General features: G+C 42.4%; 1 protein-coding gene across 4 annotated transcripts; it reads left to right on the top strand.

Moving 5' to 3' along the window:
- Positions 1-7,499: 7,499 nt before the first annotated feature.
- Positions 7,500-13,219, top strand: LOC136484146 (splicing factor U2af large subunit B-like). 4 transcript variants are annotated; one of them, XM_066481341.1, is made up of 11 exons: positions 7,500-7,826; positions 8,529-8,812; positions 9,933-10,055; positions 10,436-10,509; positions 11,206-11,282; positions 11,460-11,561; positions 11,642-11,733; positions 12,193-12,262; positions 12,356-12,494; positions 12,795-12,862; positions 12,958-13,219. In XM_066481341.1, exons 1-11 carry the CDS (start codon positions 7,641-7,643, stop codon positions 13,090-13,092), a joined length of 1,350 nt encoding a protein of 449 aa, XP_066337438.1. In that variant the 5' UTR covers positions 7,500-7,640; the 3' UTR covers positions 13,093-13,219. The 4 variants fall into 4 exon arrangements, 2 of the variants coding, with proteins under 2 accessions (XP_066337438.1, XP_066337437.1); XR_010765775.1 differs by adding an exon at positions 12,639-12,670 and having other exon boundaries at positions 7,502-7,826; positions 11,642-12,262; positions 12,958-13,095; XR_010765774.1 differs by having other exon boundaries at positions 7,503-7,826; positions 11,642-12,262; positions 12,639-12,862; positions 12,958-13,038.
- The last annotated feature ends 1,538 nt before the right edge of the window (positions 13,220-14,757 follow it).

Here is a 14,757-nt window from a genome sequence, read left to right as displayed (position 1 = left end):
ACATTTCACGCTCCAAACAGATGGTTATGATGATATAATAGATGGTGATGAATTGAAGGAGCGAGTTAGGGATTGGGCAATGAAGAAGATGGCCACCCAGTTCCAGACTTGGAAGAAACACCTATACACGACATATGTCAAGAAGAACATAGCACCAGATTTTACTGTCCCAGGCCCGATCTCAAAGCAGAGGCCCTATTGGGATGAGTTTGTACAGTACAAGACTTCAGAAGAGGGTGTGAGTCGGGTGATAAAGAACCAACGTAATGCCCAACAGAAGACATACCACCATACCTTGGGATCAGGTGGCTACCCGACTGCCATTAAGAAGTGGAACAAAATGGAAGCAGACCTTCTTGCCAAGGGTATCAGACCAGAATCACTCGAGTGGGGAGAACGTGCAAAGAATTGGTTTTTCGCTCATGGGGGAACACTAGACCAGGAGACAGGGAAGTGTGTTTATGGCGTAAGACTGCAAGAAGCAGCAGAAAGATTGTTTTATGCTCAGAGAGCTACTGCTAGTGGTGCGTTTAGGCCCAACAGAGAGAAGGATGAGCTGACATACGCCATCGGGACTATTGAACATGGTGGCCGAACTAGAGGCAAAGGAAGTGTCTCGTGGGAGCATGGATTCCCTCAGGACAGACCTTCCTACAGAAGTCGCCAGAGAAAGAAGGAAGAAGAGGCACAGCGGCTCCAGAGGTTGGAGGAAGCGGTGCGTGAAGCACAGGAGCGGGAAAAAAACCTTGAAGCGAGAATGCAGGAGGAAATCAGAAGGCAAGTGCAAATAGTAGTGAGTGCAAGCAAGCAGGCATCAGAGCCAGGAATCAATATTAGCCAATCTGTTCAGTTGAAAAGCAGCTGCGCTTCCATGGAGATACCAAATCAAGGGGACACAGGACTGCGCTTCCCTGTGGATGACGTCACTGAACCTTGTACAACGTGTGAGCTACACATTCCGAAGGAGAATTCCACAATCAAGGTGGCTATCGGTCTTGTTAATCCTATCGATCGAACCAAGACACCAAGGATTCATGGGAATATACTCCAAGAAGGATATGCTACCATCTCGGGAGATAAAGCTAAAAAGGTTTTAATGATTTGCCTCTTGACATTCCTGGAGGTGATGGCGAGAAGACTCTAGGAGAAGCGGAGAAGACATTCATTCTATGGCGCAAGCGCTACATCATCATTCCAGGGATGTCGGCTCCACCTCCTTCTGAACTACCTCACCATAGGTACGTGCGGATAAAAACACTACATCATTAATTTGTATTGGCTTAAATAATTAACAATCTGCTCATAATAATATGTCATTCCTTTTTTTGTAGCAGATCCTCCCCCAACCTAAATCCAATTGTTCAATCGCCAGATCATCATAGTGCTCTGTACGATGACATTGTGTTGGAAGACGAGGCTGTATCCACACCATCTCTAAGGAGGTCTCCAACGCCGCAGCCGCCACCTCCAAGGAGGTCTCCAACGCCGCTGCCAACACCTCCAAGGAGGTCTCCAACGCCTCCCCCGCCCCCGCCTACCAAGAAGCCTAGCAAGAGGCCAGCCCCTCAAACGAAGAACCAGTCCCCGCCTGCAAAGAAAGCCACCGTGAAACCAAGGGCTATTCCCCAAAATAATATCTGAAGAGAAGGAAGAAGGAACTGATGCATATAAAAAAGACATGTCTAGATTCTATGACAAACTTAAAATGAATCAAGAAGCAAGGAGAAACCCGGAGAAACCGTACTTCTTCGTAGCTCCAGATATTCTAAGAAAAAAGGTGACTTCTTACCAGCAACAACAGTGGGAATCTCGTAAGCTGTCCAAATCAACGTTATCAGACTATGACCGCACTCTCACCAAGTCAATTGAGGCGGCACAGAAAAAGAAGCGGGCAGGGAAAGGAGTTGCCCAACTCGGACAACAAGCGCACCAATCAATCCCCCCGCTAGTTGTTGGTAATGAATATGGTTCGAATTTAGGATTAATGCATCAGGCAAACATACCTCCGGATGTCGATTTGGATCACCTTGGTGAATTTCTTGATGAGACTGGTCTCGACCTTTACCAGATGTTTGGTGATGGAAACATTGAGAGTGCGGCGGAGGTTGATATTTGGAAGAAAAAATTTGTACTAGGCCAGAGTCTATACAACCCTCAAGCCTTATCTGATCTGGAGACGCAAATGTACCTGCTAAACAAGTGGTACATGCAGGCGTTTACCAGTGGAGACTTCTGCGTTGGTGTCAGAATTAGAGACGAACATTGGTTCCGTGGCGATGATGTTATGTATGTTGACTTTGCAGAATTTCATCAACTATGTCACCTGACCTCTCTGGACAAAGTTATCATTAGCTGCTATTGCCTGTAAGTAATAATTCTTTCGATCTATTATTAAACTCATCATATGTGTGTATATGCATATAAATTATCCTAACAAGTACTATATATATGCAGATTTACAATGACAGAGCTCAGAAAGGAAGGCTACAATGAAATTGGTTTTGTTGATCCCCATATAGTATTCAAAGACCCAATTACTCCAAAGACTAATTGGAAGTCTGAGTCAGAGAGTAACATCATGAACTTCTTAGTGAACCAACGCCACAAGAAGGATATACTCTTTCCCTATAACTTCAAGTGAGTGTTAATCATGTCGATCATAGCCTTAATGGCTCATATGTTGATTCTAGTTAATTAATGAGTGTTATACGTTATATCCTATAAACACATGCAGCAATCACTGGATATTGATGGACATCGATCTGGTGAAAAGTCACTTGATAATCTATGACTCGATGAGAAAACCACAACAAGACTACCAAGATATGATATATATTATCTAGAGGTAATTTCGGGATCTCTAGCAACTATATATACACACAAACATGATGATTAACTATATCTGATAACGTGGCAAATTTTTTATTGGACAGTGTTTGGAAAACCTTTATTGAGAAGCAACACATGGAAAAATACAAAGCGCCACTGAATGTAATCCCTTTGAAAGCAAGTCCCCTGAATCGCATCATCTTTATTAATTAAACATATAGCTTTCACCGGATCACCAGATTGGATGACAAATCTTTTTCTCGTAAAGTGGTGTCTGAGGCAGGAACAGGGGAACAACTACTGTGGTTACTATGTTTGCAAGTTTATCAAGGTGCTCTCCCAAAGAACTCCTACAGAGAGACTCAAAGTACGTTAAAAATACACTATATATTCATTTAATTATTATTATTGATTGTGTTACTATGTCTTTATATATATATATATGTACATATATTAATTTATTTTCCTTTAATTCAAACCTGTAGACTCGATGGTTGGAGGAAAATGTCATACGGTAAGACCAAATCAAAGCAATTCAAGAGTCTATAGCCGGATTTTTTAATGAGCAGGTCATCGATTCCAAGGGCGAGTTCTACTTCGACCCAACACTGCCGTTGAAGCCAAGCTAGAGGATGAGAGGAAACTTGTTATGTTACAACAACTATAATGCAATCTTTTGTAATATATGCACATAAAATAATATAATGTAAAATACACATATGCATGCATGCATGTAAATATATATATGATGCATGCATGCATATATATATATATATATATATATATATATATATATATATATATATATATATATATATATATATATATATATTTCTATGCTTGAATTGTGTGATTTAATACGTTCATTGTGCTTGAACCGAAACATACTATATGCGCGTATAAATGTATAATTAGCAGCGTACAATACGACTTCGAAAACCTATTTTGAAAAGAAAACAAAAAAATGAAAAGAAAAAAAAAAAGAAAAAACCTTTAGTCCCGGTTCGTATTACCAACCGGGACTAAAGGTGCCGGCCCTCGTGGCATGTCAGGAGGCACCTTTAGTCCCGGTTAGTGTTACCCACCGGGACTAAAGGTCCTCCTTTAGTCCCGGTTCCTGACCCGGGACTAAAGGACCCCCCCTTTAGTCCCGGATGCTTGCTCCCGGGTGGGGAACCGGGACTAGAGGGGGTTCTCCACCGGGAGTAAAGCTCGGTTCTCTACCAGTGAGGAAGTGGACCTTCGGTCGCATCACATCAGGTTCGGCTCCATCAGTGGAACCCTGGACCCATCTCCTTCATCGCGTTTGCTATAGAGTTGCCCAGCCACCATTGTTGTGGACTAGATGAGGTTGCATTCATGGCATCAAATGTAGAGATCACTGGAGAAACAACGACAGTAAGCTCAACAACACGCACACGCACAACACACAAATTCAAGCGATCAATATCCATGGGTGCAGCATGGTGGCGCCCTACTGGAACAATGTCCTTGGCTGTCACCATTATTACCACAACAACGCCAAGGTGTGCGGTCCTTGTTTGGTTCATCTCCCCCCTCTCGCTCTCCATTCCGTAGTACTTTCTTCTACCACTTCGGCTTCATCATATATACCAAACAAATGCCTAAAATCCTGGGCTTGTGCCTCTATGCCCTCTATATCCACAGAACTCGCTCGAGGTTTACCCACAAGACCGGCACAATATCCCTCAGCACAAAATCAACAAGGTCAGTGCTCCCTACTCAGCATCTTGTTTAGGGGCTCTTTGGAAGATAAGATTCTAGAAATGCAGGAATAGGAAAAACGTAGCAGTAAAATGCCCTGACATTTTAAATCCTATGAATTGAGAAAACACAGGAAATAAATTGCAAGATGAGAATGTCTGGATAGAGCGCAGGAAAAACACAATAATCCGATGAGAGAGACTGTTTTCCTTGAGGTTCAACCTGTCAACCGCTTGGTAAAATTCCTCCAGAATTTCTAGCCATTCCATAAATTTTCATAGGATTTATAGGAATCAAATCCTTCGTCCCAAAGGGGTTCATAGAAAACTTTCCTATAGAATTTCAGTCCTCAAGAATTCCTTCATTTTCCTTTGTTCCAAAGGAGCCCTTAAAATAATTTCGTGCGTGTGTTCCACCATTTGCTATTTTGTATTCTTCTTAACCATAAAAAAAGAACAACAACGTCTTCTTCCTTCTCTCCATGTAGTTGACTGCAGCAGTTCTCGGTTGATCCATTTTAGGATGGCCCTTTCAATTTAAGATTAAGAGATACTCCCACCAGGAAAGAATGCAATTATTGAAACCGTGTCGGTCAAACCCGCTCAAGTTTGACTAACTTTATAGTAAATAGTATTAATATTTATGTCTCTAAATAAATATATTATGAAAATATATTCTATAACTAATCTAATAGTATTTATGTTGTCTCATGGGTGTTAGTACCTTTTCATATAACTCCTCGAAATATGAGAATTGCATTCTTTTGTGGATAGAGAAAGTATTAGCAAAGGTTCCCGTGCAACGGAACCCAATATATATATAGGAATCAGACTCCGCATCATCGGTAGATGCCCATTTGTTCTAACTAGTATGGGCGCATGTCATGAGTCCAGGTCACGTACGGATGCGTAGCATGTGACCTATATGTATTGGAGTCAAACTTTGCTAGACCAGTTGGTCAAGCCTCCGAGTGGCGTCCCCCTTGACCAGAGTTCGAATCCTTGATGAGACGAATTTCTGGTCGGCGGTGTGGAAAAAAAACCCCTCGTCTGTCCCACGTTCCCAAAGCATAGGTAAAATAGACCGGCCCTCTCATCGGGTAATGGGCCCCTGTGTGCGGGCATGGCATGGGGTTTGGGGGTTTTCTTGGGCTGGGTGAGAAGTCCTCTACCTTAAGCTAAAATAGCTTAGGGGTGTCTACCCCTCGCAGCCTTAGTTTTTTTAGTCGCTATATGCAAGTTGTTCTAACTCATATGAGTGAGTATGTCTCATGAATCTGGTCACATAGGAGACACGTAGTGCCTGGTTAATTAGGGAAATGTGAACGAAAAAATAGATGGAGAGAAATTTTGCCTCTTTAATCTCTATATAAACACCTAAAAAACTCAAATATCATCGTCTACTCGGTGATACAGTCTCGATCCCTGCTCACGTGTACTGATATGAATCACGCTCCACTCTCAGAACTCATGCGTCCACGTCCTACTTGGTTCTGATACGAAGACCGTATCCATGTGCCTGCGTCCGATCCCTACTCACGTGTCTGCTTCTGATAGAATCATCCTCCACTCGAAGCATGCGTCTACATCCTATCAGGTTCCAATACGAAGACGGGATCCATGTGTCCACTTCCCATATGATGTCCTTGGAGTTCACGTGTCGGAACAGAGAGCGGCGAACCCAGCTGAAAGCAAGGGCAACAACTAAGAATGCTCTTGCGTAATCCCCCTGCTAACCCAGTCTAGGATAACACAATCCAATATTAGGTGTATGCTTTAAGTACCTCAAAACTCTTTCCACCACGCTCAAATGAGAGGCTAGAAATCTAGCACACATGCATACACTAGGCATGATGATGTCCGGTCTTGATGTGGTTAAATGGTGAAAGTTTTCAATCATAGCATGTTTTAGGGATTTTTCTAGATTTTTATGATATTTTTTTCCATTTTCCTATAGCTGAATTCATTTTTAAAGCATCTAGAGATATTTTTCAAGAGCTTGAAATATTTTATTTGGATTTGGTATTACCATTATCTATCTTTAGATTTTTCTTTTAAAATTTTGGAAAGACTGGATATACTTTATGGGGTATAAAAACCTTATCAAACATTTACCGAAATTTTTAACTGAAAAAGGTATTAACACCTTCAACACCATTCAAACTAAGTAATTTGAACGGTTTTGAGATTTGTTGTGAGTAAAAAATGTTTAGTATATTATTAAAACGTGGGCTTTTTCCATGTTATAGGGCTATACGAGGCATATAGATCCAGCCTCGCCAGAGCCCAAGACGCCGAACACGAGACCGAAAGCCTGCCAAGTCAGTCAGTCCGCGGCCTGCGAGCCCGCGCACGTAGAAACGGCCCGGGCGACCAGCAAGCCCAATTCTAACGCCGAAACCGGCCCGAGCTACCACGCCCATTTTTTTTCCTAAAAAAAAACACCAAAAAAAAGCTCCCACGCGCTACGGGCCCCACGCGTCAGCGACGAGCCTCGGCCACCGCCCAACCGCAGATCGCATCGAACTCCCCCGGGCCCAGCGTCCAGGCCCCACCGCCTTCCCGCTTCCGCCACGGCCCCGCGCGCGCCGTACCTGTATATAAGACTGGCCACAATGTGGGCTTTTGCCGGTGCCAAGGAAGGAGAGAGAGCGTTCAAGTACCGGTGCTTAACGCCGTAGCCGGTGCCCAGTTTTAAAAAATCTTGCCTGAAACATAAAAAATTTAATCCCAAACTACGAGGAAGGTGAGAGGAGCACGTCGTCCGCTGGAATGAAGAGACGGATGGGGAGAAGGACGGGATTTTTTTTTGGCGGTGTCCACAGTCAACTCAAGCACCGGTACCCATACTATGGCTATATTTAGAATCTTGACATCTATACAGGGGGAAGATTGAGAAATTTTCTAGCACCGGCACCCTCGTGGCTAGTCTAACCTGACCCGTTCCCCCCTCTTGTGCTCCTCCTTCCAAATCCGCCTCCGCCCCCACGCACGCGCCCCAACCAAACCTACCAAGCCAAACCCTAGTAGCTAGCCAGATTTTCGAAAAAAAAAATTGTCCCCAACCCGAACCGCCGCCGCCGTGAGATGGCCGAGTACGACGAGCGCTACCAGGGCAACGGCGACACGGCCACGGCCGCGGCCGAGGGCGGCTACGCGCAGGCCGAGTACGCCGCCGACGCCGCCGCGTCTGCCGCTGGGGGTTCGCCGCCCGCCGACAGCAAGCCCGCCGGGTTCTCCGACCACGCCGACGGCCGCTCCTCCCAGCCCCAGGTTCGTGCGCGTGCCCCCGATCCGATGCCCTGTAGTTAGGTGCCGACCGATGACGCGATCTGTGGGAGTTCGAGTTCGATGTGGGCTCTGGAGGGATAGATCCGATGTGTCGGATGTATTTGTTCTGTTGGGGCGTTATGGGTTCGATGTCTAGTGGGTGCAGCGGTTATTATTGCTACCCTGTGATTTCAACTGGTGGTTGTGTGGCGATTTGATTCCCCACCAATAGTTAATGCAAATAAAAGTAAAAACTGGTTGGTGAAGTGATGGTTCTGTACGAATTCATGTGGGTTAGTGAAGTTAGATGCCCAATGCTTATCAATTATGATAGGAAATCTTCCTGTTTCTGTCAGTCTTGAGATTACCTGTACAACTTACCTCTGCTTATTATAATATATCATCTTATTCTGCAATCTATGTTTATGTTTCATAGTTCGTGTTGTGCAGATTAGCATATGAAGTAAGCCGCATGTTGGCACTTGATTGCTGGCCGGTTAAGGCTTCTTTTGACTAAGTGCTAGGTGCATTTTCTTTTGACCTATAGTTGTATTAGTTTTTGCTGCTTGTGGACTGATGGAGCTGTGTCAATCTTTGCCAACCTTTGTACCTGCTTAGTACCATGGTTTACAGTTATTACAGTTTTTGCTGTTTGTGTTCATAATTACAGCCACCTGACTTGTTGAATTATTTCTTTTTCTCTAGCACGAGACACAATCACATGACAGTGGTTCCTCCAAATCTCGAGAAAGGGACCGAGAACGTGACAAGGGCAAGGACAGGGAGCGCGACAGGGATCGTGGCCGAGAAAAGGAGAGGGACCGAGACAGGGATAAGGATCGTGAAAGAGGTGACAGGGACAGAGATCGTGATCGCCACCACAGGGACCGTCGTGAGCGCAGCGAGAGAAGGGAACACCGTGATCGTTCTGATGACCGTGACCGTCACCCTGATGATCGTGACCGTCACAGGAGCCATGATTCTGAGAGGTACTGGGTTGTATGTGCACTTTACTTTTGCATATTTTTCTTCTGCTTTGACTTTTGATGATTTACTTTTTGCTTGTTTTAAACTAGTTACTGAATTGGGAATTTTGTAACAAGTAGCCACCTAACTTGATGGGCCACATTCAGGATATTTGGAAAACTGTGAGAACATATTATTCGCATGCTCTTTTAGTTGTCTAGTAAATAGTTTCTGGGTTTCGCAAGCTAGAGCTCCAGCTCCAAGAAAGACACAGATTTGTTGGAGCTAGATATTTGTAGCTCCAAGAAATCTTGATCTGGAACTGGAGTATGCCGAGATCATTTAGGTGAACCATTTTGCTTATATATACTAGTTTATTAGGCATTTATAATATTTCTACAACTTAATTTAGTCAGCAAACTGACACATCCAACCTGAATCTTGGAGCTAGATCAGTGCCAAAATCAGTCTGTTAGTGGTATTCCTTGATATTCCTAAGCTGCCTATTTTTTTGAAAAAACTTAGTAACTAGAACTCTTTGCAGTTCCATAGTCATGCACCACTTGAGGTGTTTATTAGTGACTTTGTGTTGTATTTGTTGGCTCTCATGTGAGCATACCAAAACATGAATTATATTCTGATTCTGTCTTGGTAGTTTACTTCTGCTAGTTTCAAGGGGTTCTGGAAATTGGTGCAATATTTTTACCTTGTAATCTAGGTTTTAAAGTTGCAGTGGTTTTCAGAAAAACTGTGACATGCTTGCATGGCACCTAATGTAATTAAAATCTCTTAGTCACTGGAACACTCTTCTTTTCCTAGTCACCTACCGCTTGAGTGTTTATTATTGGCTTTCTGAATTGTCTCTTATCTGAGAGACTGAGACAACATAACAATATAGTATATGGCTAACTTTTAGCTAATTGTTTCACTTTCTTTAGTCAGCTTTGTTCTTAAAACTGCAAAGATTTTGTAGCAAAGCTATGATTTCAAAGTGTTCTATATTACGATGCCGAAACTATGAAGTTGAAAATAATATATTTAAAGGAAAGGAGACATTATGCCTTGATATTATTATATATCTATTGCAAAAAAAAAAATACTATTGTCTGCTGTTAAGATATGATGTATTTTTTGCTAATGCAGGAGAAGAGATCATGATCGTGACAGAGATGGCCATCGTAGGCATCGCTCCCGCTCCCGCTCCCCTTCTAAGAGTCGTGACCGTGACCGCAGATCTAGATCTCGTTCACGGTCTCGATCGAAGAGGTAAATGCTATAAGTTCACTTTTTTGTTGCTGATCCTACTTTTGGTTTACCTGGACCCAGTGAATACACAACTTGTCTTGTGATTTGATATCTTTGATGAAATGCATTTTCCATCACTAGTTATTATCTCCACTTTTTTACATGTTGGAAAACTGACTCTGCAGCGAGCATTTTTCAATTGCTATATGTATATGTTTATTTGTTGCTTCAAAATTCAGACATGTATAAGTGATGCATTGTATTGTTGATGCTATTCTTTCTGGGCACGATATATTCATTTCAAAAGAATGGTTGTCCTTATTGTCTTATTGTACTATCTGTCTGCTGTACTGTGTTGTTCTGTTGTTTATCTACTTGCTAACATCTGTTGTCTTGAACAGCAAGCGCGTGAGTGGTTTTGATCAAGCACCTCCACAACAGGCACTTCCTATTGTTGCTGCTGGTGCTATCCCTGGTATGATTCTTCTTTACATATATTTATCCATAATTGGAATTACTCATCTATGATTAGTTAATATGCGTACAAATTAATAAAAATGATATTTAAATTGTTCTTTAAGCTTTATATATCAATGTTAATATATAAACTAGTGGTTCTGATAAGGTACTGAACTTTATTATGCCTAAGATTCTTTAGTGAGTTTGGCATTAATCTGAACTGTCTCCACAAAGAGTTATCCTTGTTAGGAATCAGATTTCTTCTGTATAGAAGAACTAATTTCATTTTATTAAGCCTGATGACTGAATCTGAGTAAACTTTTTCTTGTTTGTTCTTCTTGGTGTTTGTTTTTGTTGTTGTTTATGTATATGGGTTAGAAGGCAACCTTGGCCCACTTTGTCATCTGCTGCCAATGAATTGAGCTGACTGCTGTAGCTTTAATGTACGAGGACACTCTGGTTTGATATCTTGTTCGTCTTCATATCAGCATGTGTTACATTTTTGGTAGTTTCATAGTTTGATTTTCTTGAAACAATATGCTACAGCTGATTGGAGTTTTGAGGGGAAAATATGGTTTTCTATGTAGGCTTTTTAGCAATGGTGGTTTTCTATTATTTTGTTCTATACAATATCTTTTGCTAAGCTAGTTTCATCATCATTTTATTAAATTCTTCTGTTGATGAATTGCTTCTTGTTGTTGATGAATTGCAGGTCAGCTTCCTGGTGTCACTGCTCCTATTACCGGCGTTGGGGTGCTTCCAAACTTGTATAATTTGGCTGCTGGACAGGTAATCCATGTGTTTCCTTTTAGGGTTTTTTAATTTGAGCTTCAACCATGAATGGTCATTCTGTCATGATCTGGCATCCAAATTTGATAATCAACTGTCCTTGTTTCTTGGACACACTTGTATCTTCTATTATTTGATCATGTTTGTTGCTTTCTAATTTTGCTTGCCTTGCATCAGTTCAACCCCCTTGTTATTCAACCACAAGCCATGACACAACAGGCTACGCGACATGCTCGGCGTGTCTATGTGGGTGGACTTCCTCCAACTGCTAATGAGCAGGTAATTACTTGGATAGCTTTTTTTTTTCACTTGTTCCTATTTGATCTTCTATATCCTTACCAGTTCATTATTTCATACAGACCGTTGCCATATTCTTCAATGGAGTTATGGCTGCTATTGGAGGAAACACAGCTGGTCCAGGTGATGCTGTTCTTAATGTCTACATAAACCATGACAAGAAATTTGCTTTTGTGGAGATGAGATCTGTGGAGGAAGCAAGCAATGCAATGGCCTTAGATGGCATAATGTTTGAGGGAGCACCCGTCAAGGTTAGAAGGCCAACGGACTACAATCCTTCCCTAGCAGCTGCTCTGGGTCCGAGCCAGCCAAATCCGAATCTCAATGTTGCTGCTGTTGGCTTAACACCTGGCTCTTCTGGAGGATTGGAAGGCCCAGACCGGATCTTTGTAGGTGGTCTACCATATTACTTCACTGAGGCCCAAGTGCGGGAGTTGCTCGAGTCCTTTGGACCTCTGCGTGGATTTGATCTTGTGAAGGATAGAGAAACTGGTAATTCGAAGGGATATGCCTTCTGTGTGTACCAGGATCTTAATGTTACTGACATTGCCTGTGCTGCTCTTAATGGCATCAAGATGGGAGACAAGACTCTTACTGTTAGGCGGGCAAACCAAGGAGCGTCTCAGCCTAGGCCAGAGCAAGAAAGCATCCTGTTGCAGGCACAGCAGCAGGTGCAAATGCAGGTACAAGCAAGCACTTTTAGACTGATTTTAGAAGAATAATGACAATGTCTATATTATTATTGTTTCAATTCTGACTGGAATCTTTGTGAACAGAAACTCGTATACCAAGTTGGAGGTGCCCTGCCAACAAAAGTTGTATGCCTGACACAGGTAGTGACAGCAGATGAACTGAGAGATTATGAGGAATATGATGACATTGTTGAGGACATGAGGGAAGAAGGACGCAAATATGGTAACTGCATGAGACCCATCGACTTCTCTTACCCTCCTTGTTTTAAAAGCTTTTACATTCTGCTGTTATGATTATGATTGCCTACCCTCAGTTACTGAATTGGTTTCCTTTTGTGTTTTTGTCTTTTGTGTGTCTTTTTTGTAGTCCCACATAATGCCATTGCAGAGTGTTTAATAGTACGACCCTATGCAATATTGGCAATCGGGCCTTAACCCACAGAAGACACTATTCTTTTGAGCTTGATTAATCATTATATTATTAGTCTCTTGTCTATATATGTACTCACTAACACTTGGACAGGTAACTTGGTGAAAGTTGTAATTCCACGGCCTGACCCCAGCGGTGCTCCTGTTGCTGGTGTTGGAAAGGTAGTGTTTTCATTTTTCCTTTGATCTTTTATTCTTGACAGCATTTGGATAATACTGGCATGCATCCTGATTCATGAGTTTTTGCTGCACTGCAGGTGTTTTTGGAATATGCAGATGTGGAGGGCTCAACCAAAGCGAAGACGGGTATGCATGGGCGGAAATTCGGCGGGAACCAGGTGGTGGCCGTGTTCTACCCTGAGGACAAGTTCGCCGCTGAGCAGTTCGACTGAGTTGTAGAACCTATTCTAGAGTTGCAGTTGCACCACACAATGTGGTATTTTTTTTTAAATTTTTGATAGAACGAGAGCAGTTATTCCTATTGGATTTGAATCTTATCTAGTTGAGTTTCGTGCTGAACCAGTCTATATATAAGTGATAAGTTTCGTGCAGAGCAGTTAGTCGGATGATGTGTACTGCTAGGACAGCTAAGATGAATTCAGTTGCTGTTTATCCTTGGTGCACTGTTTGCTCAAATTAACAGGTGCCATTGTGGTGCTGTGCTGAGATGGAAAGACATGAGGGGACGTATGGCTCCAGTATAAAATATGCTGCTGCTGCTGAGGAAATATTGCTGGATTGGGCGTTTTATCTGAAGTTTGTACATTCGTAGTTCAGAAAAATAAAATAGAGAACATAATTGTCCTGTTCATAACACTTTCCAGGAGCTGGTTCTTTTGTTAATGTATTGTGCCACTGATACTGACCCAAAATCACATCTTCATGGTCCGTTAACGAAAGTGTGGTCTATACCTTTGTCTTGCACTGTTTGTGGTCTAGAAAATGCATTGTTTTTCTTTCCCTAGCAACAGATGACCAAAAACTTGCACCTAGGAGATCACAGTCCGTGGTTGGTTCTTCAAAATTCTAGACATTGCCATTGTCGACGAGCACTGAAGCTACAACAATACAGAGGTTGCTGCGTTATCAGCAGGTACCACTAACGAGCTGTTTGGTTTCTCGTACAGTAACGCAAACGTAAACAGTTTCATTCGCCAGCTAGTTTAAATTCATTCCCGCCGGTAACGTTCGCAGGTCAATTTCATTTACGTTTGGGTTTCCATTGGCACACCCAAACAGTCTCGAGATGGCAACAAAGATGAGAAGAGAAAGAACCGTTAGAGCTACCACAAACATCCACGGCGTCGTGTTCAGCGAATTGCTCTTCTCCCGATGCCACTCGTTCCCACTGTAAAGCTGCTCTGCAGCATGGCAAATTCATATATGGATGTTGGAGAAGAACACAATAACTAGAGAGACGTGACGGCTTTTTAAGCTACCAGGGAGGCTTGAGGCGAGATATATATATATATATATATATATATATATATATATATATATATATATATATATATATATATATATATATATATATATTTTACCCTATGTACTGAATAATCAGTACCCGAGTGGTATATTCAATAGTCTGACTCAGCCAGCTAGCCTCGCCAGGTCCGACAACCGTCCAGCGCGCCTGGCGTGTCCAGGTTCACACTCCACCGGCCCACAACCGCCCATAGCCCACTAATAATCCCACGATTCCCATTTTTCTCGCAACCAGCTCGTGCTCGACCAAACCAGCGCCGCGCCGCCGAGCCTCCGCCGCCTCCTGGTTGTCGCACTTGGGCGCTGCCGGCCTCCCCGCCCCCTGGATGTCACATATAACACCCTAAATTTTGAATTTTTGGAAATCAAGCTAAAATGATTTGATTTAGAATTTTATGCTCATGAAATATAGGAAAATAAATTTTTTCGTTAAATTAAAATTCATCATAAGGTTTAGCAACATGTTTGTGCATACATACCCTTGCATTTGATGTAATTGGTTGAGTGGTTTTGATTGAAAATTTAAAATAATTAAATTGCTTTTGTAATTAAAAATGGTTTTGAAGTAAAAG

This window comes from Miscanthus floridulus, chromosome 9, assembly GCF_019320115.1.
Source record: "Miscanthus floridulus cultivar M001 chromosome 9, ASM1932011v1, whole genome shotgun sequence".
In the NCBI taxonomy this organism is placed as follows: Eukaryota; Viridiplantae; Streptophyta; class Magnoliopsida; order Poales; family Poaceae; genus Miscanthus; species Miscanthus floridulus.
Note: the sequence above shows the minus strand (reverse complement) of the source record. Positions and strands in the feature narration are given on the sequence as shown.